At 41.7% G+C, this 23,311-nt stretch overlaps 1 protein-coding gene across 8 annotated transcripts in view; it reads left to right on the top strand.

Moving 5' to 3' along the window:
• The first annotated feature begins 3,201 nt into the window (after window positions 1-3,201).
• The window catches only part of ZSWIM8 (zinc finger SWIM-type containing 8), a 61,408-nt gene continuing 41,298 nt past the window's right edge, over window positions 3,202-23,311 (top strand). For 7 of the 8 annotated variants that reach the window (XM_083615489.1, XM_083615487.1, XM_083615486.1 and 4 more), the window contains exons 1-5: window positions 3,366-4,754; window positions 17,640-17,793; window positions 18,375-18,469; window positions 19,448-19,620; window positions 21,133-21,240. In XM_083615489.1, the coding sequence (XP_083471615.1) occupies window positions 4,577-4,754; window positions 17,640-17,793; window positions 18,375-18,469; window positions 19,448-19,620; window positions 21,133-21,240 (708 nt within the window). In that variant the 5' untranslated portion in view covers window positions 3,366-4,576. Of the gene's footprint in view, window positions 4,755-17,639; window positions 17,794-18,374; window positions 18,470-19,447; window positions 19,621-21,132; window positions 21,241-23,311 lie in introns of all 8 variants that reach the window. The other variant, XM_083615488.1, reaches the window with a different exon arrangement.

Genomic DNA, 23,311 nt, shown 5'->3' with positions numbered 1-23,311 from the left:
TTATGAAGTCGGCTTTCTTAAAGTCAAGAAATTGAGTCCTAGTATGCTTGGCTGCTCCTTTCCGCTGTATAGTAAACTTCAGAAGAGCATGATCACTCGCGCCTAATGATCCTTCCACTTCTACCCCACTAACCAGGTCATCAACATTGGTTAGGACCAGATCTAAAACGGCTGTTCCTCTTGTTGCTTCTCCCACTTTCTGGACAATGAAGTTGTCTGCAAGGCCAGTGAGGAATCTGTTTGACCTTATGCCCTTGGCTGAGTTTGACATCCAACAAATATCCGGGTAATTGAAGTCCCCCATTACTACTATCTCCCTTCCTTTTGCATGCTTGGCCATCTGTTCCAGGAAGGCATCATCTATGTCCTCCGTTTGGCTTGGGGATCTATAGTAAACTCCCACAATGAGGTCACTGTTATTCTTCTCTCCCTTAATTTTGACCCAAATGCTCTCACTTTGGCTTTGATGTTCTAAATCTTGGATCTCTTCACAGGTATACACATCCCTGACATATAACGCCACTCCTCCTCCTTTCTTGTCTGGTCTGTTTCTCTGAAATAGATTGTATCCCTCCATTATTACATTCCAATCGTGGGACTTATCCTACCAGGTTTCAGTGATGCCTATTATGTCATATTTAGTTTGCTGTACCAAGAGCTCAAGCTCATCTTGTTTATTTCCCATGCTTTGCACATTAGTGTACAGACATTGAAGTCCATTAATCATTCCCCCGTGTCTCTTATTTAAGGATTTTTTCCTCCCACCACTAGGTCTGCGTGCTGTTTGCTCCATTCGGTCTATGACATTTGGATGATCATCTTCATCAATTGATAGACTCCTACCTTCAGGAGCACTGTCTCCCTCCCCCACATTAGTCAGTTTAAAGCCCTCCTGATGAGGTTTCTGAGTACCTATTTATCTACTTGCACTTTGACATGCTTTAGAACTGCCAGGTTGGCAGGAGCAGGGACCGAACAACGGGAGCTCACCCCATCGCAGGGATTCGAACCGCCAACCTTCTGATCAGCAAGTCCTAGGCTCTGTGGTTTAACCCACAGCACCACCCGCGTCCCTTTCCCAGTCCCTTTCCTAGTCCCTAAAGGGATAGGGACTACTTAACTTACCTTGCAAATCTTCCCATGCCACCTAATGAGCAAGTAAACAGACTGCAGGGCTTTGTCTGGTACTTTAATTCCTGCTTCTTTGGCTGATACATGACACTTTCAAGCAGTCAGCGTGGACCCCAGTGTTCAGAGTGTTTTTGCTTTCTCCTGGAGGGAAAACGCAGGATCCACCTGTTTGTTTTGCTTTGCTGCCTGTTAGCCACATGGAGCAGTAGTCAGGCAGAAAGTGTAAAAATAATTCAAATCTAAAAATAAAATTCCCTTCCAAAAATATTCACCTAAAAATGAAAGAAGCCTTGGGTTAGTATTAGCTGCTATCTTTTGTTGTGGAAGAGAAGCCCAGAGGGCTGCCTTATCCCAGCTGCGCTCAAGGGTGGCCCAAGACATTTTTCCGCCTGAGGCAATACATCCTGCTGCCACCCCACACAATGTAGCTGGGGACTTTGAAGCTCTGCAAGAGCTTCCCTTCAACAAATAGCCACTGCAAAGCCTTGCTGCTGGGCGTGGTGGGTTGCAAACTCCACAAGTGCACCCAATGGAACCTGGCCAGAGGGGGACATTCTGGAGAGCTTTGGCGCTGGATCCCTATGCCTGCAGGGGTGGGTGGAGACCAGTGGCAAAGTGGTCTCTGTCACTGGTAGAAGTGGTGGGGCAGGTGAGACGCCTCCTCTTGTGTTTCTGCTGTTTGAGACAGCTACTTCTTCCTGCCTCAGCTGTGGGCTGGCTCAGGCTACACTGAAGTCCTGAATTTCTCCAATGTTTTCTATTGGCTGCTCCTCACTTCCACCACCTGGCAGGGTCTGGCAGTACAATCCATGCATTCCTGCTCAGAAGCAAGTCCCACATTCAATGCTCAATGAGAACTGAAGCACGTTCAAAGCACATTCTTGGGTAAAAGATTCCTGCATTGTGGGGGGTGGGGGTTTGGATTAGATGACCCCTGTGGTCCCATCCAACTCTACAATTCTATGATCCTCACACACCGAGCTGCAATTCCCACAGCTGACATAGAATTGTAGAATCCGAAGTTGGAAGGCACCCTGGGGTCATCTAGTCCAACCCTCTGGCCCTTCCTTACATATCTTTAGGCACCAGGCAAAATCATCTCTCTTCAACGAGTCTTTGGGATGATTAACATTCCCTTGTGTGTTTGCGTGAGGGGGGTTACTGGTTTGTTATGTTTATCTGCCCTTTGTACAGTTCAGCCCGTGCTAGTATACTAAACTCCATAATCCAGCCTATGGCTGACAAATCAGTAGACCTACAGCTTGCCTGGGTTCTTCAAGATGTGGATCCTTATATTACCCTACAGGTTGCTAAATTCCTAACAGCCGTCCTCTCGTACAAGAGACGGAATGGAATGTTAGTTGATTATTGATAGTTATAAGAATTTTCTATAATGACATCAGATATGGAGTTTAGTGTAGTGCCTAAAAATTTTAATCTTAATCTTAAACTTTTCTTATGAATGGCTAATATCTGTCCTTGTGAGTTGTGAACTGTGTTATACTACTTGTGGCTTGTACGAGTCCGTTGTTTTATTTGATTTGATTTGTTTTGATTTGTTTTGTTGTGTTGTGTTTCATGATGGGCGTAAAGCCGAATAAACATTTTGATTGATTGGTTTGTTTTTGTTTTATTACATATTCTGTGATTTTGTTTTGTAATTTTATGTTGCAGACAGCCCTGTGATCTTTGGATGAAGAGCAGTAGACAAATAGAATAATAGAAATAGTTGTTATTAATAATAATAATAATAATAATATACTGCCTATCTGACTGGGTTGCCCCAGACACTCTGAGTAGCTTCTAGCAAATGATAAATAATAATGATAATAACAACAACAACAACCACCCCCTGCAATGCAGCAATACAGCTCATCCATGACCCTACGCAAAACCACAGCGCTCCGAACGCGCGCCCAACGCGTGTTCCGCAGCCGTGACCCCAGGTAACCCTGCGCGGATACCTAAAGGAGCCCGGAAGCTTCCGTTTTCACGAGGCGACGCTCGCGGGCGTCTCTACTATTCGCATCTCTATGGCGGGCCGCGGGTTCGCTTCTGTTCCTCCTCCCTATCTCTGCAGGCGGTCGCGGAGGAAGCCGGAAGCGGCGCGACCGGAAGCGAAGTTCAGCTGGGCGATAAGGAGGCGGGAGGGAGTGAGGAGGAGGAGGAGGAGGAGGAGGAGCCTAAAGGGCCGCTTCGCTGTGGTGGCTGTGAGGGAGGGCGGCGCGCGCGCTCGCCCGTGGCCGTGCGGGGAGGGGGGGGTGGCCTCGCGGGCGCGCGCGTGCGAGCAAGGGGGGCCATTTTAGCGCTCGCCCAGCGGACGGCTGAGAGGGAGGCGTCGGCGCGCCAGGCCCAGGCCCGGGTTAACCTACCTACCCCTTACTTCGCTTCGCGGAGCCGCCCCTTCTCTTCCTCCCTTCGCTCCGTCGTCGCCTTCGCCCCGCTCCAGGAGGGGCCCGCCGCCGCCGCCGCCATGGCGCCCCCGTGAAAGGGATTCCATTCGCTGGGCCCGGACCACGGACGAGACAACCCCCCTACCCCGAACCCCTCCGAGGGCCGCTTCAGCTGCTTCCCTCGCCGCCGCCTGAGGCAGCTCCGTCCGTTTCCCCCTCAAGCCCGCGGTGGGGGGCGCCGCAGCCTCCCTATTTGCCGGGCCTCCCCGCCCCCCCCGCCCCCCATATCTCCTGTCTCTCAACCCCACAGTTGCCTCTCTCCTTACTCGACCCTTTTCTGTCACACTCTCTGGCGGAGCAACAGCCTTCCTGCCCCCACTTCTCTCCCCTCCCCACCGCTCCAGCTGAGAGGCGTCCTGCGAGGGGCCTCTTCTCGTTTGCGGGGTTTTTTTTGGGGGGGTGTCAAAATTTCGGGGTGCGGTAGGGGGTAGGCATGGTTTTGCACATGTGCACTCGCCTGACATCCCAAGTTCCCTCGCCAAACGCTGGTGGCTTATAGACGGGCCTCGGTGAGCCCCCTGTTTGCATGCAGTTTCCTCTGGGTGGGGTTTTTATTTTATATATCCCTCCCCTTTTTTCTGCTTATTTTTTTTGGGGGGGGGGTTTGAAAACCTCGCTTATTTCGGCCTCTCCCGCGTTTTTGCTAAATACAGGTGTCCACATGCCAGCCAAGCCAAGGAGCGGTTTGCGGGTGCACTTTCCCCGTTCTTTCTTTTGAAGAAGCGGAGTTGTGAAGACGTTGCAGCTGTGGGTGTTTTTTGGGTTTTGTTTTTTTAAAGTTGAGTGTATACGGTCAACAATTGAGTTACTTTTGTCGCTGTAGTTGCTTGGGTTTTTTGCTGGTGTTGCTCCCTCCCCCACCCACCTAGCCTCCGGAGACAAATGAGCAAATTGAACTTGAAGTACTAATACAGGTTGTCCTGGAGTCCTGTCGCTGCACCTCTCTGAGAGAGAAGGCCTGCTTTTTCCCTTTCCCTGTTTTTTTGGATGTGATGGAACTCATGTTTGCAGAGTGGGAGGACGGGGAAAGGTTTTCATTTGAAGATTCTGACCGCTTTGAAGAAGACTCCCTTTGTTCCTTCATCTCTGAGGCGGAGAGCTTATGCCAGAATTGGAGAGGATGGCGGAAGCAATCGGCCGGACCCAATTCCCCCACTGTCAAAATGAAAGGTGAGTGTCTGGGTATAGAAAGGGGTTGGTAAAAACACTGAGGATCGATGAGGTGCCTGTAGGCAGGCAACCAGTCAAGGTACGTTGGCAATTAGAAACAGGTGTGTGTTGAAATAGAAAAACAAAAATGTTGTAACTTGGATCAGCTGCAGACTCAGACTTGCATTAAGTAAGGGGCATGATCCAGTGTTGCTTATTAGTCATGAACTTTAGCTGTACTCATATGCACACTAATTAGAGCTGCTTAAAATTTTTCTTTTCTGCCCAAAATCTGCCTTTGATAAGGACTGTCAGTGCTGCCTGCATATTCTATGGTGTGGACTAGTTTTTTTCACAATCTAATTAGGATATTATTGCCTGAATGAAATGCATTGCAATGATTATTAAGAATATATAGGCATGTTACAGTGCAGCAAGACTGACCTAGTTATATACTTAATCTTTTGCTAAGGAGATTATACCTTGCTCTGTGATAGTTGTTCTTCCTCAGTCAAAGGTTAAGTTGGTGGTTCCCAACCTGTTTGAATGTTAGTTTTTGCATACTGGGCCCCACAGTTCACCATTGATGGTACTTTTACTCAGAGTAAGGGCAAAATGCAAGGAATGCAAATCAGGGATATAATAAACTGTTATTGAAATCGAGCTATAATTTGCAATATTGTCATGCAATGAAAGTAATAATGATTCTATGAAGGTAAAGTCTGTCCAAAGGGGAAGCCAACTGTGTGTTCATGGATGGTACATTTGAACAACACTTTACATTCAGAGAAGTGCTCTTTTGCTGTCGTGTCAACTCATGGTAGAATAATTTTCTGAACCGAATAGTTGCAAATAGCTTGTTGCTATCATCCAACTTTGGTCTTTTGGTCTCTCAGATTTAACTATTGTAACTCAGTTTTTTAAAAGCAGATATCTGAGGCTGCTACACAAATTATACCCTACCAAATACACATACTATGCATTTTGTGGCAGACAGTCACAATCCAACTCCTGTCATACAACATATTTTGACATACAGGCACTTCATATGCATATATGAAATGTGTTGTGTTGCCATTTAAACCAGTGAGGAGAAATTGATGGTGTGTAAAGAAATATTTACAAGCCCAGTCCGTATTATAAAGTTGATCTTTATTCTTGGTTGCGTGTGGTGAAGGATCTGCTCAGAACTGAGCTTGATTTTACAAGTAGTATGCTCCCTGAAGAGTGTGCCAGGTTAAATTTTCTCAGGTATTTTAATTTGTGTAATGCCTAGGCTTGGTGTATGTTTTTAGCTGCTTTCTCATATTAGAGTTAATGTTACCAGTTTTATTGTAAATTATAAGGTCTTATTAATCATTAAAATTATTCATTATTTATACTTGTTCACCACCTTGGAATCTGTTGGATGAAGGGTAATATGTAATGTGTTAAAGAAAATAAAAATATTTCAGATAAACAAATAAACAGAAATATCTGTAAGTAGTTTATCACAAAATACTGTGAAATATTTATGAAAAATATAGGTGAAATCAATGGAACAAAAAATGTATTCATAATAAAATTACACGTCTGGCTAGACTTGCTGAAACAAAGAAGTTTTTAGTAGGTCATATCCAATTGTGTCCCTCCCCCCAGCACTTGTTAGCATCTGTAGCTAGCACTGTTACCCAGTTGTGAAAACATTCTTTGTAACTTGGGGAAGTTCAGGAATATGGTTAGGATTGCCAGATCAAAATGTTAAAATAGTAAGTTTTCTTTGCCCAGGGGTTGCCAGTATGAAACTACTCAAGGCTTACTTGATAGTTGAGATTATTTTGATGGAGAGCTTTGTTGCCGGTTGTGGACAATACTATACAGCAAAACTTTGTACTATATCTAGTAGTTATAGAATGTAGTGCATATAGTGCATTAATATATTAACTCTGATCATTGCTCAGGATGAGATAAGTGATTAACCTGTTGTCACTCAGAGTTTGTGATCACAGACCAGAAGGTAACTTGTGCTGCTTTTAGAAAATGTTTGAGTTTGTCCCTTCTTTGGAAATAATGGTATTTTGCCTGGTGCCATGGCCTTTCTTTCCACTTAAAGTGACAACCTCCATACAGTTGGTGGAAAATTGAATTGTTCGAGGTAAAATTGTTAAATTTCCACCTCCTAGCTAGAAAGAAAGCATTGAAAGCCTAGGGGGATTGGAGAAGTGAGGAGCAGGAAATTGTTCATGAAATGCAAAGAAACTTTGTTTTTTAAACTAAGGAGTACATGGGTGTAAATGGGACTATTCATTTCTGTCTTCATAACAGCTCCTTGGGGTGGGTTAGGCTGGGTTAGCTTTAGTATCTGACCCAAGATCACCAGTGAGCTACGTGGCTGCATGGTGGTTTGAACCCAGTTCTCCTTGGTACAAGTCTAATACACTAGTGTACACTTGTGTTTTTTTAAACTATAAAAGTATAATGGCAGTAGCTTGGATACATGTTCTAAAACACATGCTTGGTACAGCTACATCAGTGGTGGAGAACCTCAGACCCAGGGATCAAATGTGGCCCTCCAGTCCTCTCCATCTGGGCCTCGAGACTCTCCCAGGCCGTGTTACTTCTACCCAAGTCTCACTGCTTGCTGGGCCTAACTACATCCTCCTCAAGTACTTTTGCCTTGTTGGCATGGGTCCTTGAACTGTAATAATCCTTGTGTGTTGCTTGATGGAGGGTGAAAACAGACTTATGTTTGTGTAGAAACCTGTATTTTGCATGCCTGTGTGTAGCCTATTGCACCAATCTCAGAATCTGTTAGTTTGTCCTCTTTTAACTCTGGTCCCACACATATTTTGCCTCTGACCTTGCCCACCACCACCATGTGGCCTCCAGAAGGTTGCTTACAGGGGAATGTGACCCTTGAGCTTAAAAAACTCCCCAACCCCTCAGCTTCATTTTGCAAGGAGCTCTTGAATGGCTGTACTTTTTTGCCCAGTCTACTACTAATCAGGAGATTTGCACGTTTTGGTTCACTAATGTGAAGTGATCCCTTAGAAATGAGATAGGCTTATTAGGGTTCTTTTTTTCAGTTATGCCAGTGGAGAAACATAAGGTCCTCCTAGAATCCTGTAATTCACCATTAACTCTGAAGTCTTGGAGAGGTAGTTATTGGTATAAGGGCTTTAGCCCTTATAGTATTCAGAAATGACTTCTGTAGCTTTTTCAGTGAAGCTTAATTCATCTTAATGAATTCTGTCACTTGTCCATAATTACATTTAACTTCCTTTGATTTTTAGCACTGCATTTTATAGTGTTACAAACAAGGATGAGGAATGAAGTGAGATGGAAATGAGCTATAATACTTGAATGGACACTAGTTGCCACCTGCTAGAAATGTTTGTGCCTTATGATGCAGAGTAGCAAAATGTTGAAGTTTCAACAAACAGTAGGTCAGTAGGATGTCTTGAAGTTGATTAAAGAAATATTTTTATCCAGTATCAGGTCTTATTGCCCAAATACTTCAGTGTAAAAAGTATTACTTTATAAACTGCATAGAATTAATTTTGTTATTTTGAAGAAGGTTGCTCACGCTAACGGTGATATTAGATTGTGAAAAAGCGCAATGTGGCAACACATAATATGGTAACAGAATCTACTTTCAGGTTCAAAGAATTGGGTATCTGATGGATTACATGAAAAAGCTGTTCTGAATGTACTGAAACTGTTCGGTGCTGAACTCATTACAGAGGCAAGTCTGCCTGTTTACTTTAAATGGAAAAACTGAATTCACAATGTCAGTTTTCTTCTTTGTCTTTATTGCATCAGTATGGAATACTGTTGTCAGTGATCTAGGACACAATTTCCTTTGCAAAGAAAGATTGGCCACAGCACTGAAGATTTAGTCCACAGCACAATGGAAAAGGAAGTTATGCTTCCTGGTTATTCTGGGCTTAACTATGTGTTTGGCTTTTTGGCTAAATGGAGAGGTTCTATATAAAGATTTTTCTAATTTAATTACATTATAGGAAACATGTAACTTTGTTTTAGTCTGCCTTGTCTATTTACTAACACTTGAGCAAGTACTTTACTTACACATCCCCTTCATACTTCCTGTATAACGTAAGTGTTACAACTTGAAATAAAGATTTCATGAAATGTATATAATTTGGGGGATTTGGAGGTAATGTTCATCTAATTCAACCCCCTGCCCATTCATACTTGTTTGCTCTTTGATACTATTCAGTATTGTAACCTGGGCAGGTAATGAGACTTGAGTTGAAATCTCAGCCAGACAAATTTTGTCTGGCTAGCCCTTAGCAAAGCCCAGATCAAAGTTTTGATTCATTCTGCAGAATGAGAATAACAGTGTCTAAATTCACAGGGTTTGTAAGGGACTGGGGCATACCCACCACTGCCTTTCTGCTCATGAAAATGAGCTTCCTCTCTTTGTCTTCTTCAGCTACCCCACATCTTTAAAATCAGCTTCAAAGCGGTGGTGGGTCTTCCAAAGCAAATTTTGGGGATGAATGGTTGGGAGGAGAAGAAATAGAATTCCTGTTGTGTGATCGGATCACTAGTGCAGTTTGAATACAACCCAGTAGTTTTGATGTGTTACCTGTACCAGGTGCTGTTTCAGGCAGCATCAGTCTTACAATTCCAATTAAGATTATTCAGACCAGGCTGTGTGGATGGTTAGCAGGTATGTGATCTTAAACTTCTCATCCTAAATCCTACATGTGTTTGCTTTTGTTCCATTACAGAACCAACAAAAGTGTTAATAATCTTAATACTGCCAAGGTTTGGAATTTAGAAAGGTAGGAACCTTGGTATTTATGGAAACAGTTCAACTTTCTTCTAGGAAGTAACAGTGTAAATGTTTTAAAATAAATTTAGGTAGAATGAATCCACGAAGACTACAATGTTGAGAAGTTTAGCATATAGAGTGGCACTCACTGCACAACTAGCAGATCTGAAAGACATTTGACAGAGGAATGATTGTGCTTTGTATCAATGGAATCTGCAGGCATGAATTCTTACTCCCTCTCTCATTTCTTGAAGGACAATGTTACAGCTTTCTGCTTATATGACAGCCTTGTTCTTATATTAAGAAATACTTGTAAAATATCTCCAAAACATGTACTGTACTTTGCTATTGAATCCGGTTAATTAGCTAGTAAACCACTTGTAAAATACTAGAGTGAGTTAACTGACTCTTTCTGGTGGGTGAAATTGGGACTTGCTATGAATTTTGGGCAGGCAGATCTTTGCTTAGAGTTTTGCTTGAAGAAAGAACTGAAATGGTCTTAAAAATAAGCACAGCAAAGATAAGCTCTGGACTTTAAATATGTCAAATGAAATGCAAACAATTTCTCCTTGTCTCTTGTTTGGAAAAATTGAATTTCCAGGAACCTGTTGCAACTGCAAGCATGATATGTGATCTTAAAATAAGACTATCAGTTATAAGGCTGGCGACCTTATCAAGCCCTTCAGGGTTTGCAATGTGCAGATTTTCACAAATGTGACTTTCAGATTGTTATTAACACTTGTGAATTTATCCTGATTACAGCCTGTTTCAGGAGATCATGACACCCTTTTCCTTCCTCTTGAGTTGTGCATTGCAGAGAATTCCAAAGAGAGAGTGGTCTCTTGCTTTGTGCCAAGTGGGACAGATGAAGTCCTCTGGCCTGTGCAGAGGGCTTTGGGGAAGGGTCATATTATCAGAATATGCAAACACTTGGAAGCAGCAAGAATCCAAGCCTTTCTATAATCTTGCACAGCTGTCTACTTTCCTCCCCAAGTCCACAATTAGTGGCGTACTATGAAATCTAGCCAAAACGTGTGAACATATGCCAGTGCATCATATGGCACCCATAAGACATTCTACCCACACTGTTGAACCATCTGTCATTATTGTGGTGATGACCCAGCTGTGGCTAATACTGGTTGTTTCATGCGTATTTATATGAGCTGTGCAGGTATCATGGTGTGTAGGGGGAACATTGAAATGGAGCAGTGCAGACCACAAAGCTTGCATTTTGCTCATCCTTGCTGTCAGATATGAAGAATATGGAATGGATGGTGGCAGCATGTGGCAGTGGAGAAAGTGATTTAGATGCCAGTGATTGGCTGTGGATGGGATCAGGGGCTGCTTTGACGTATGAGAGGCTTTGAGCAGGCATAGGCAAACTCAGCCCTCCAGATGTTTTGAGACCACAGTTCCCATCATCCTTGACCACTGGTCCTGTTAGCTAGGGATGATGGGAGTTGTAGTCCCAAAACATCTGGAGGGCCGAGTTTGCCTATGCCTGGCTTTGAGGGTAAGAAAGTGGCATATACTAGGGGAGCAGTGGTCCCACTGGAAAATAAATTAAGGGTGAAAGGTTGACACTGAGATGGCAAGCTCTGTTCATACATTAGCCCTTCCCAAATACTGATTTCAAGTTACCTGGTAAACATTTTTAGAATTGTAGCCTTCAAATTCTAATTTAAACTCTAATTTCACTTAATTGTAGTCTCCAGGTACTGATAAAAACAGAAGTCTTTTTTTAAAAAGTTCTGAATAGAGAACAGTAATGGAAGGCTATTTCTACCTGTTTTTAAGAAGCAAGTCTTATGCGGATGGAAAAGTGTACCTTTAACAGCTGCATGACAAAATTGTAAAAGGAGGATCTTTCCTGGAATGCAGGTGCAGTGATGAAAAGCTCCACCTGTTGAAACTGTAACCTTGCAGTTATTAAAAGTACAGAGTCTTTATGACCTTTAACAGAGAGAAAATGTGACAATCACAGTTACCAGGGTTTATTATAAATGGCATGAGAAGATGGTTCAACAAAACAGATGACGACAACAACAAAACAAAGAGTTAGTTGACACACTTTGGGTTCAGTGCTGCAAGTTAGGTTACAAAGCAGGGGTGAGGGGCTGGTCATCTGAAGTGGTCATGACATCAGACGATTGCCAAGTTGGTGTCTCCACCCACGGTCAAAATTGGCCTACAGCTTGGAGGGAGATAAAAATTAAGAACTGGCCCATCTGCCCAAAAAGATTATCCACCCATGCTAGAAGTGAACCTTTCACAGAGGAGGTGGTAGTGTTGTGGCAAAAATAAAAACATGGAGAACAATGAGGATTAAACATGCTTTGAAATGGTGAGTGGAAATCCACCCACACACTACATCGTGTTTATTAGTTTGTGTGAGACCTGGAATAACTATCTAGACAGCTTTGTTAGGGGTGGCATACAAATGTTTTTAGTGTTAAATGCAAATATATTTGCATGCTAACTAACATGCTAGTGAAGCAGTTTACATTTTGGTCCTTCTGGGTTCAAATATGTGAAGACCCTGATTTGTCTTAGAGATTGTAACCTCTTCACCTAGAAGGCAGGCCGCAATGGCAATAACTAGCACAAAGGGTTGAATGAATCTTTAGCTGCAGGTGCAGCTGGGGAGGTGGTTCCTGAAATCTCAGGTTGGGATACTATTTTGGTAGCAGGTGAGGCTGTTTTCTGTTATCTGAAACTCATCCATGCTGATTTCTCTCTCCTCAGGCAGAATACACCAAGTAATTTATAAAGGCAGGCTTTGGCCTCTTTGCTGACACACCACTTTAGTATCTTCTGCCTAAATCTTGGAAAAACTATTATAAACGGCTGAACAGAGGTCGAATGGACCAAGTAGTTATAGGCAGAAAAAATACAGCATGTGCTCATAAACCATTTAGTGCATTCTGCCAGAATTCCAGCCAACGGACAAGAGAAGAGGTTAGGAATTGTACTTCACCAGCTTTCAGGGCAGTTTTCTGGATGGAAAGGATTTCCCACACTGTGATATGGCCTAGGAGCTTATTTAGTGGAGAGGTGAGAGTTTTTTGATAGGTAGGTAACTTGAGATTGAAAACGGTAGGTGCAAGATACAGAAACTGTATCTTCTTGTGTTCTCCCCAAGCAAAAATCGCAATTAGTTTTTTTTGGGTGCGGTCCCAGCACATCTGTTGGATGCCTCCATCCCCTATCCCATTTTATTAGACAAGCTACCCAAACATGCAGTTTTTATTATGTGCCAGTAGATAGATAATTTTTATTATGGCTATCATTTTAAAGTGTATTTTTATTATTGTGATAGTTTATACCATTTTATGTAAACCACTTTGTTTTTTATATTAAGTGCTGTAAAAATTTGCTAAATAAATAAAAGGAAATGGATCTATTTTATGTCTGTGAGATTGTAGCAATGTCCTCCCAATCTGTGATATGCTGCTGTATCCCAGCCCATGTTACATCATTGCACCATTTTGAAAGATGCACTGAAACCGTGAATGAGCATAGTTTCTCATGTTAAACTTGCTATGAAATGCCTTATTATGACTTACTAACTAGAATCCAGGGATAGAATGATTTCATTGGCATATTTGCTCACCTGTTGAAAAAGGACTGTTCCTGGGTATAGAAACGTGCTTGGGCAATTTGTATTCTTGCTGAAGAGTAACGTTAAATAAATGCCACGTTAAATAAAAAGTTCTAGAAGCAGCAAAGCAGTTCCTATAAAAGTCTGAAAGTTTGATTTTATTATATCAATCTCTAATGATGTTTCCACCAATATGAGCATTATTTTTAAAGTATAGTGAGTGTTGCATGCCGTGATGTTGGTTTTTCAGAAAACCTTGAGTTGGAAACCTTCCTTGAAAAATATTCAGTGCCTTAAATAGAGCATAGTTAGCATGTGCATTTTGTATTTAGTAAACAAAGCTAAATAGTTTGTCTGAGATGTTATTACAATATATGTATTTGATTTATTTTACCTCCTATTTACAAATCATTATAATATATATGTATTCTCTCACACTTTATTGGGATAGGAAACTAAGAACATTAATTTCAACTTTGAAACTTTGGCAATGCACAATAGTGTCATCCATTCATTGATACTAATTAATGTTATCCAATTAGATAGCTTCCAGTTAGAACCTTCCTTGTGACTCGGCAAAATGTTTTTTCAGTAGTTATCATATTGTGCGAAAGTTACTAATTCAGCTGAGACTTCGATTGCACCTGTAGCAGTTGGTAAGCAATCAACCCTCTCCCCGTGAACAGGTGGCCAGACTTAATGACAACTCTTAATCTATAATACAAGTTGCTAGAAACATCAGGAGGGGAGAGAGTGCTCTTGCGCTCAGGACCTCCTTGAATCTTGCCCATAGGCACATGGTTGGCCACTGTGAGAACAGGATGCTGGACTAGATTCAGCATTTTCCTGATCCAGGAGGCTCTTACATTCCTAACAAGCCTTTTGTACTGCAAGCAGAGTCATTAGGAAGGTGGAAGTCGCCTCCATTTTTTGATTGGCTAACGAGACTGGTGATACTAGAAATGGAGTTTCTAATACATGATTGGGCCAAATGACAACCCATCTTAGGAATGGAGGCCAGTTTTTACTGGTCTCAGACTCCTTTAAATACGTAAGGCTTTCCCTTCTGCTTTTGGATTCCTGATAAGATTTCCCAGGAAGACAGAAAATGCTCAGGCTGTCAAACCCAAGCCTGTTCAAGCAAGCAACAAATAACTAGCTAGGTTAGATTGACTTGATTTGGTTTTATTTGCAATTCTGGGTGTGTGGTTGTTGTCTTCTCTTTTCCTTCTTTTTTCCTTTCCTGTTATACACTAATAAAATTTGTTATATGTTAACATTTGCATTCATTGTTTAAAAAGGCAATTTTTTGGAATTTCTTATTAAAACCTTTCATGCAGGTACTAAGATAGTACAGCTAAGCTTTAGGTGTTGCTGTTTGTTCTGAAGAGATTTCACAATGTTTTGCGGGAATTTTAGCTTTCGGAAAGCAAATCCAAAGCTTCCCTCTTAGTTTTTTCCTAGAACTGGAATGAAGGGGGTGTGTGGATTTTGAGTAATAGGACTCATAAACACCTTTAGACAGACTAAGGTGTGTGGCAGGAGGTTCTTCATTCTCCCTGGCGGTAACCTATCCTAATTCTTTGGGGCGAGGTGGGGGCCATTATACAAAAAATGTGTTTGCCGGTAAGGCAAGCTCCCCCTTCCCCAATCCATCATAATGCTATTCAGAGGACGGTATATGCTATCTAAATAATAATACTAATAATAGTAATAATTTTTTAGAAATTTGTATCCTGCCCTCCCCGGCCAAAGCTGGGCTCAGAATGGCTAACAACAGGTAAAAATAGCAGAATGTACATAAAATCGCACAGTCAATTAATTAAAATACATTCTAGAATCAATTCAGAATCGAATTAATGTCAACCATCGGGTTAGAGTTCTATGAGGATTACAGAAGGAGGGGGTCAGACTGTGGCTTGGCCAAAGGCCTGGCAGAACAGCTCCATCTTGCAGGCCCTGCAGAAAGATATCAAGTCCTGGAGGGCCCTAGTCTCTTGTGACAGAGCGTTCCACCAGATCGGGGCCACCGCCAAAAAAGCCCTGGCTCTAAAGCTACAAAGTATGGCATAACATTCTACCTGTGTTGTGATTCCAAAGTACGATTAGTTTATGATGAAGATACGTTTTGGAATATGAAGGTGAGCAAGCAGCTTGAAACTTCGTTTCTTAGCTACTGTCTTGTGTAACAACACATTTACAGGGTTGTGAATAGAATATAACATCACCTGTGTTCCACTAGACATGGGATTAGCTAGGAAAATCCTGACTCAAGTTGGCATTTTGAAGAAAAACAAATCACCCCATAATTCCTTGCCACAAAATCCAGAAGTGTCAACAGCAGAATTTTTAGTTTTCAAGATTTGACACTTAGGTTGTGTGCCAAAGAAAGGAAAGACAGCATTCATTGCATGATGATACATCAGTCTCAGACTGGAATTTAAGGTCTCAGATAATGTGTGGTTCCGTTGCAAGGTCTCTCCCCCTCTCTCTTGCTGTTACTCGTAATTCACAACTCAAAATTATTGCACTGATATACTTGTGCCAAAGTTATGATTGTTATATGAATTGTAAAGAGCCCTGTGATCCTTAGTTGAAGGGTGGTATAGAAATGTAATAAACAAAATAAATGTTAATGGCTGTTTTATGCTTAAAAACTGGGTCATTGCGACCTACTTTTGTTTAAGTTTATATGGTGGGGTGTTGAATCTGATAACGTGAAATTCTTTAGCAGGTGCTGAAAATACAGTAGCGAAGGTGCCTGTCTGATATGCAGTGGAGGGAATTCCAAAGGGCAGGTCCTGTAACACTAAAATGTCCCAGTTCTGACATTGTACAGAACGGATTGCCTGATAGGATGCAATCTGCAGGATGTCCTCTCCTGCAGAGTACAGCACTCAGTTGAGTATTTGGGATTGAGGTGATCTTGTAGGTCTTTTACTTGAAAAGGGAATGAAGACATTTTTTAAAAAACTTGCAAATGATACAATGATACAATGCTTAACAACTTCTACCAGGTATTTTTTGGTTGGGTGGGGTTGATCTTTCTGAAGACTGCAGATAGGGAGGAAGGGGTGAATTCTCCCTCTCCAACTGCAGTCTCCAGGAAGATCATCGCCTCTACTGAAAACAGGTTTTAAAAACTCATTTATGGGAGCTAATGTAAGGTATTTGGAAGTCTATGGGGGGGGGCTGGTCATGACTGGGGAGGAAAGATTTAAAGTTAAAGCGTTCCTCCTCCATTGCGGTTATGTTTGAAAGAATTACATTATAGCCAGATGACTTTCCTCAAGCCTAATTGTGGTGCAGAGATCTTGGAGGGGGAGGGGGTCACATCGAGGGAATGGTTGGCTGGTCCTGTCCCAATTGTGACCTAATGCCTATCTCGTCCCCCCCCCCCATGCCACTATTGGACTTGACAGAAGCCTTCTGTTGGCACCACTAGATTTTTTTTGTCAGGAGGGAGGAAGCCCCAGGATCCTCTTGGGGTGCCAGGGAAGGTCTTGATGCACATCTGTGGGGTCACTTTGGTGATCCCCCTTAGGCCATTTAGAGCTGATTAATGAAGAAGAGTATTTCAACTCTCAATTGCTCCTTGGCATATCAAATGATTGTCTGTGATCTGGTGTGGCTTGCCACTTCTGTTTTGAGTTGGTATAATATTTAGCTGAAGAAGTGCTAGAAATCCAGGGGTGAGTGGGAGGGAATAACATTTCTGAATGCTTATCTCCTCCCAGAGAGATAATTTCTTATAAATACATGGAAAAGGCTCTCAGAGAGTTAGAAGTGTAATGGCTCATACACAACACTTGCAAGAAAAGAGCTTAACCAACAACTCTGTATGCAGGAATTGGGGGGGGGGGACTTGGCCTTGTGAATGTTAGCAGTTGCTGAATTGAAGGGTAGAGTTGAGTTAGCACACTGTCCTCTGGATCATGCTGCAAGTGAGCAGAGGCAGGAGTGGACTAGTGACAGAGAGAGCAAGTTAAACCCTTATCTCTTTCTCACACACACCCCTCTCCCAATATCATTGTTCAGTGAAGTGCAGGTTTGAACTCTGGACCCTTATTGGAACGTAGTAGTGTCCTCACCTTCAGCGTTTCTGCTTGTTGTGTCTTTGCCAGTATATTTGGCTCTGTTTGTATCTTGTTTTGAATAGTTTTCAATGCCTTGTGTTCTTTGAGGGAGAATGCTATTTTTGCATTGACTCCTGACAGAAGATGGGTGCCTAGTTCTGGAATGGGTGAGTGAAGTGAGGCAATGTACTTCCCTAGTTGTGCTGTACGCAACTTTACTTGTTTAACTTTTCTGTGATTTTTGTTTTTAAAGACAAAGGAGGTGGTGGCCTTCAGTGCCATCTAGTTGTCAGCCCTGCGGGCAGTATCTTGCCATACTGAAGCTAGATATGCCATCTAAATATGTATATTTTAAACGGGAAATTTTTGCATTGTGCCTAACAAAACTTGTGATGAGATCATTTTTGCATGTTTCAACTAACCTCACCTGATATTCTTTGTTGTATTAGATGGGCTGGTGATCCCGCTGGTGGAGTTGTCAGCAAAACAGGTGGCATTTCACATTCCATTTGAAGTGGTTGAGAAAGTCTACCCACCTGTGCCCGAACAACTGCAGCTTCGTATTGCCTTTTGGAGCTTCCCAGAAAATGAAGAGGACATCAGGTAATGCCATTCAGAATTCTCTTCGTTTTTCTTTTCTGTTTAAAGTTAACTTTATCTTCGACGCACCATCAGTGAAATAGGGAATTTCAAGTAGCCATATTGGCCCATTAGGGAAAAATCTGTAAATGTATGAGAGTAATATCTATTGATTAGAATCAATTAAAAATGTCACAAATGAGGGAGTAAACTTTTATGTTTTCACGAACATTTCATCAGGTTGTATGCTAATAAAAAAATGATATTGTGTTGCATCCAGAAAAGTAGTTTTGTTAGTGAAAGGACTTCTGGCTTCCCTCTCCTTTTCCCACATGTCCCCAAAATCTGTCCTGGGGGTTCCATCTGGGGCAGATTTGGGGAGGGCATGCGGTGCACAGAGGGAGAGGAGAAGGAGGAGAACTTCCACTGAGCAAACAGAAATCTTTGCACTACTTTCTTGGATCCTGCCCTTTAGATTGTTCCCAGCTGCATAATGGAAATGGTCCTGGGCCATTCCCTACAATATGAAGACCAGTGATCCAGAATGCAGTGCTCTTTGTCTCATCTGAAGTACATTTAACAACAGAATGATTTCTTTTTCCTAGGCTGTACTCCTGCTTGGCAAACGGCAGTGCAGATGAGTTCCAGAGAGGCGAGCAACTTTTCCGAATGAGGGCTGTTAAAGATCCACTGCAGATAGGTATTTACATCTACCTTATGTTGGTACTGAGAAGAACTGAAATCTTATCCCAGATACAAACCCTACCTTGAAGGTTTGGGAGAGAAGGGTTTCTGAGTTGGGATGACATGGTTAGGTCCTGCCTCAGCCTGTACCATTGAGCTCTCATCCAGAAGGCCTGATTGGGGGGACGGACCCAGATAAAGATTCCTTTATCCAGATCTGATCCACAAAGATATAAAAAAGTGGCTCAGCAGACCCAGTTTCAGTTTGATGGAGTCCTGGAAACACTGCAGGTTTCAGCTGGTGATTTTTGCTAGGACTACTAAATTAGTTCTAGAATTTATAGACTTTTTTGCTTGCTATGTAGTCATCCCAAAAACAGAGAACAGTATGACTGGAACATTTATGGTATGTGCTCACCAGCAACATCTGGTTGTGTTCCTTTAGTTATGTTATACTTTTCCCCACCTTCATGATTAACTTTATGCCACAGTTATAAGACATGCAATAAGAGGCTTAATGTCTGCTTCTTGGGAATTTTAGGTATGGGTTGGACAGCGTAATCCATTGGAAGACAAAAGGTGCACATGTTGACTCTGAGTTTATTAGGAAGCCTTAGCCTCAGTTAATGCAGCAGGTCTATTGAGAGAATGAATGTGTTTACAATTTTAAATTGCAATTTAATGGTTGTTAATAGAAAGGAAATGAATCTAAACTCTGTTTAATGGGGGGTTCTGTAGTCCAGGCACAAATCTTTGCTGCTGAACATTCCTATGTTGAAAGCCTATTCTCATTAAATTGAAGTGATGATTGATCTTTGAAATAAATTACGGTTGCCAAAATAAGACATTCCAGATTTTGATTGGAGCAAGAAGAAGGAAGGTATAGTTAAAATAATTGGTCTGTTAGTGTTGTGTGTAATATTTTTTTTATGCTGAATGCTATATGACCATGCTTCGGTGTCAGACAATAACCTTTGGCCTGTTCTCCCAACAGGTTTCCACCTGAGTGCCACAGTGGTACCTCCCCAGATGGTACCACCAAAAGGAGCATACAATGTGGCAGTGATGTTTGACAGATGCAGGATCACCTCATGCAGCTGCACTTGTGGAGCTGGGGCCAAATGGTGTGCCCATGTTGTAGCCCTCTGCCTTTTCCGGATTCACAATGTAGGCCTTGAATTATGACTATTGTTCTGTTGCATAGATAACCAAGTACAGGAAATATTTATTGATAGCCATAAAATTAAAGTGTTCAGTAACTGCAAGTTCCCCCCGTTCTTTTCAGTCCTTTATACTAACATCTGTGGAGCTGCATTGACTGGAACATACTTGAAGGGAGGACAGTAGCCCATATTCACTAATCTGTACTAAGTAGTGTTTAACATATATATTGTAAGAAACAACTGGCTGTACAAGCTGAAAGGATCAGTGCCACATGTTTGCCTAAATGGCTGGATGCTTCAAAATTGATTACCAGAATATGCAAATGGACTTTGATGTGTCCAATGGTCTACATTAGACAGTAGTAAGGAAGGTGGTTATGCTAGTTCACACAGCATTGGATGCAACCCTATGCATTAATAGTGTTGAGTTGTTGCAATGGAAAGTTGAGCCTATGTGTCAAAATTTTGTAAGCAAAAATCAAATGGATGTACTTAAAAAAACCACCACCACCAAATCAATTCTGCTTTTGTACAATGCCAGCAGTGTGTTTTGCACTCTGCAAATATAAATGAATGAAATGTATTCCGATTCTTTCAGTGAAGCAATTCCCCACCCCACCCCCATTGGAAAGAAAAATATTTAAGCACATTTATCAACATGTGGTCAAGATACTATACATTGTACAAATTGAGGATCTAGTCCTGCAGTTCAGCATAATCTCTCCCCCTGATGAATTGTTGACAAGCTTAGAATCAAATGTGGGATTTAAATGTTGATGGTTGAAAGGAAACAATGATTAGGTTTGCTTAGCCATAGTTTATGAAGTAGACGATAGACAAACCATAATTTTACTTAGTTTAATCTGAGAGGTAATATTGTATATGAACCCCCTACAAAAGCACTGCCAATGTCTGCCTCCAAGCATATTCTGCTGGTAGTCAACATAATGAAGCTTGAGAATAATCAGTGAGTTTTCTGTCCCCTTTGAAGGATTATTTGCAAGAAGTCTGGAGTCCCCTGCATGTCAGAAATTGGATAGTGCTGCTTCTGCTTATTGTAGATAGGGTGGGAGAATTGAGCTGTTAAATTCAGAAGGAAATGTATGCATGAAATAGGCTCTTTAGGATGAATGTATTTTGATGCATAACTAAATTTTCCTGAGTGGTTTAGAGAGCCTGTATGATAAAGCAATAGGCCATAAGTTGTAATGAAATGAATGTAACCATGTAAGGTGGAGTAAACAAAGGTTACTGTTTGGTCATTGGAAGTTCTAATTGTTGCCTAGTTCCCTAATAAAGCAAATGTGTATATTTTGAACAGAATCTGCAATACGTATTGCTCTTATTCTAAGCGATATCCTTCTGAAATACCGCACTTTGTTCTGATAAACTTGCTAGATTGTTTCTGAAACGTCTTCTATTTGCAGCTTTATTTAACTTGGGGTGGGAAGGTGATGTTTAGCAGTAAGACTTTGTTAAAAGCAAGGCTCTCCATGTTTTGCCTTTTCTACCATAGGCATCTGCAGTGTGTTTGCGAGCACCTGTCTCAGAATCCCTGTCTCGACTGCAGAGAGATCAGCTGCAGAAATTTGCACAGTACCTCATCAGTGAACTTCCCCAGCAGGTATGATCTCCAAAGCATGTTGTACTCAAATCATACAAATGGATTCACTTTTATTTAGTCCTGCTTCCCAAATTGTGTGTTTAGCAGCCTTGAAAACAAAACCAAAAGCTTTTACTAGCCCATGTTTTTTAGATATTGTTGTACAGGTTGACCTGTGGTATTTGGCTTCATAGATAGCTGTTTTCACTACAATACTGCTTTTCCTTTCCTCAAGAAGCTGGTCTTCTTTTCCAAGAATGGGCATTGCCATGAGAGCAAACTACTTTATTAAATAAAAGTAGCGGCATGAATAAATTGAAATACCATTTATGTACTTGTATATTTAAAACATTTTAATGCGTCCCTTCATCTGAAACTATTCCTGGTGGTTTATCAACTTAAAACAGAAGCATATTAAAGCAGCAAGTAAATAGTACAGCCATAAGGCTATGCTTCATGCAATAGCATGGAGAATAAACATCTCATGCTTTTCCCTTTCCATCATCCATGTCCTAATATCCGCTGGATTCTCTGCATGAATGCCAAAGCAGGCTGAGTCCAAGACTTGACTTCTCTCTCATAAAAAGCTTGAAGAATTGCATGAATCTGTACTGAAATTGTTTTTAGAATATTTTGTTTTATCACAATTGTGTTTGCAGCCCTGGGCTCCTTTGGGAGGAAGGGCAGGATATAAATTAAATAGATAAAAATAATACATGAATTGGGCCCTCTTGTGATGGGGAATCCTACCCTGTTTCATGGGGCCTGGCCCACATTGAATGTCATCTGCCTAGCGGAAGGGAGCAACTTGCACCATATTGTTTCCATGTCACCCCTGGCTGACAGTATATGCAAAGCTAAGATGCAATCCATGTTAAGGCAGTAGGCTCTCATGATCAGCATTTGGGAACAAGGACCTTCTCAAAAGCAGCCTAGCTCAGTGGAGTGATAGACAGGTGTCTGTGCAGACATAGCCATTCCTTAGACATTTGTTTTTATGCACTGAGTAGTCTGCTGTGATGGCAAGCTCTCATACTCCCCACCACTCCCTATTACTTTGATGCTTGTAAAGCACAGCTGTGGTAAAAAGAGCAGCTAGTCAAATTATATAATTTGGATTTCAACTGTGGGGTCCTTTTGTGGGTAGGGAAGAGCCTTATTGTAAATTCTGCCAGAAGGAATAGCATGAATAGCTATACGAAGATCAGGTGATTTTTAATGGGCAGGCTCATACGGGGGAGGTGAACCTTAAGAGATGAAGTCTAGAGTTAATACAGAAGTCAATAATAGCACTTCCAATTGAACTTGGAATTTAACTGGCAGCTAGTGGAGTTTTCAGAATACTGCTCTCATGATCCCTCCACCACATATCAGTCAGGAAGTGGACTGCTGCATTGTGCATTAGTTGAAGTTTCTGAATGCTCTTAAAAGGCAACCATGTATAGAGTGTGTTGCAGTAGTTTTATGGTCTTGGTCCCAGGGCCCTTCCTAATGGGTTCTATTTTTCTGTGTGGTACATGTTGAGCTATTACTCATTTTTGCAGAAAATCCTGCTGTCTTTTCTTGTGTTAGTTGTGTGCATCTAGCATTTCCCCCCATTTTTTTTTAAAACTGCTTCCTTTGGCTAGTGTGTTTACACCAGAACATGTGGTATGCAGATTTTGAGTAAATAGAAGCATGAAAGGCATGTGCTAACTAGGATTGGGTTCAAGTGTAGTGTGCAATTATTTTTCAAAAAGTTTTTTTAATAAAATGTATTTACCTTTTAGCAAGATTTTCAGGGTAGCTAACAACAGAAACCCAGACATAGCTACTGTCTGATAAAACAAGATGTTAAAAATAAGAATGGAAACTGTAGGGTGTGGTGGCAAAAAATAAATGATCCAGCCAATGCATGGGAGAATAAAAAATGTATTACATCTGACTCACAGTTAAAGAAGCTGGCACCTGCTATGTTCCTATGAAGAGTATGCTACAACTGAGGCACCTCCATTGAGAAGGCCCTACCTCCAGCTGCCATTTAGCTCACTTTTGAAAGGAGAGGTACCCAGAGCAGGGCTTCTGAATTGAAATGTTTGGTTACTGCAAATGT

Source organism: Podarcis filfolensis (genome assembly GCF_964270895.1).
Source record: "Podarcis filfolensis genome assembly, chromosome: 5".
NCBI classification, from domain to species: domain Eukaryota; kingdom Metazoa; phylum Chordata; class Lepidosauria; order Squamata; family Lacertidae; genus Podarcis; species Podarcis filfolensis.
Note: the sequence above shows the minus strand (reverse complement) of the source record. Positions and strands in the feature narration are given on the sequence as shown.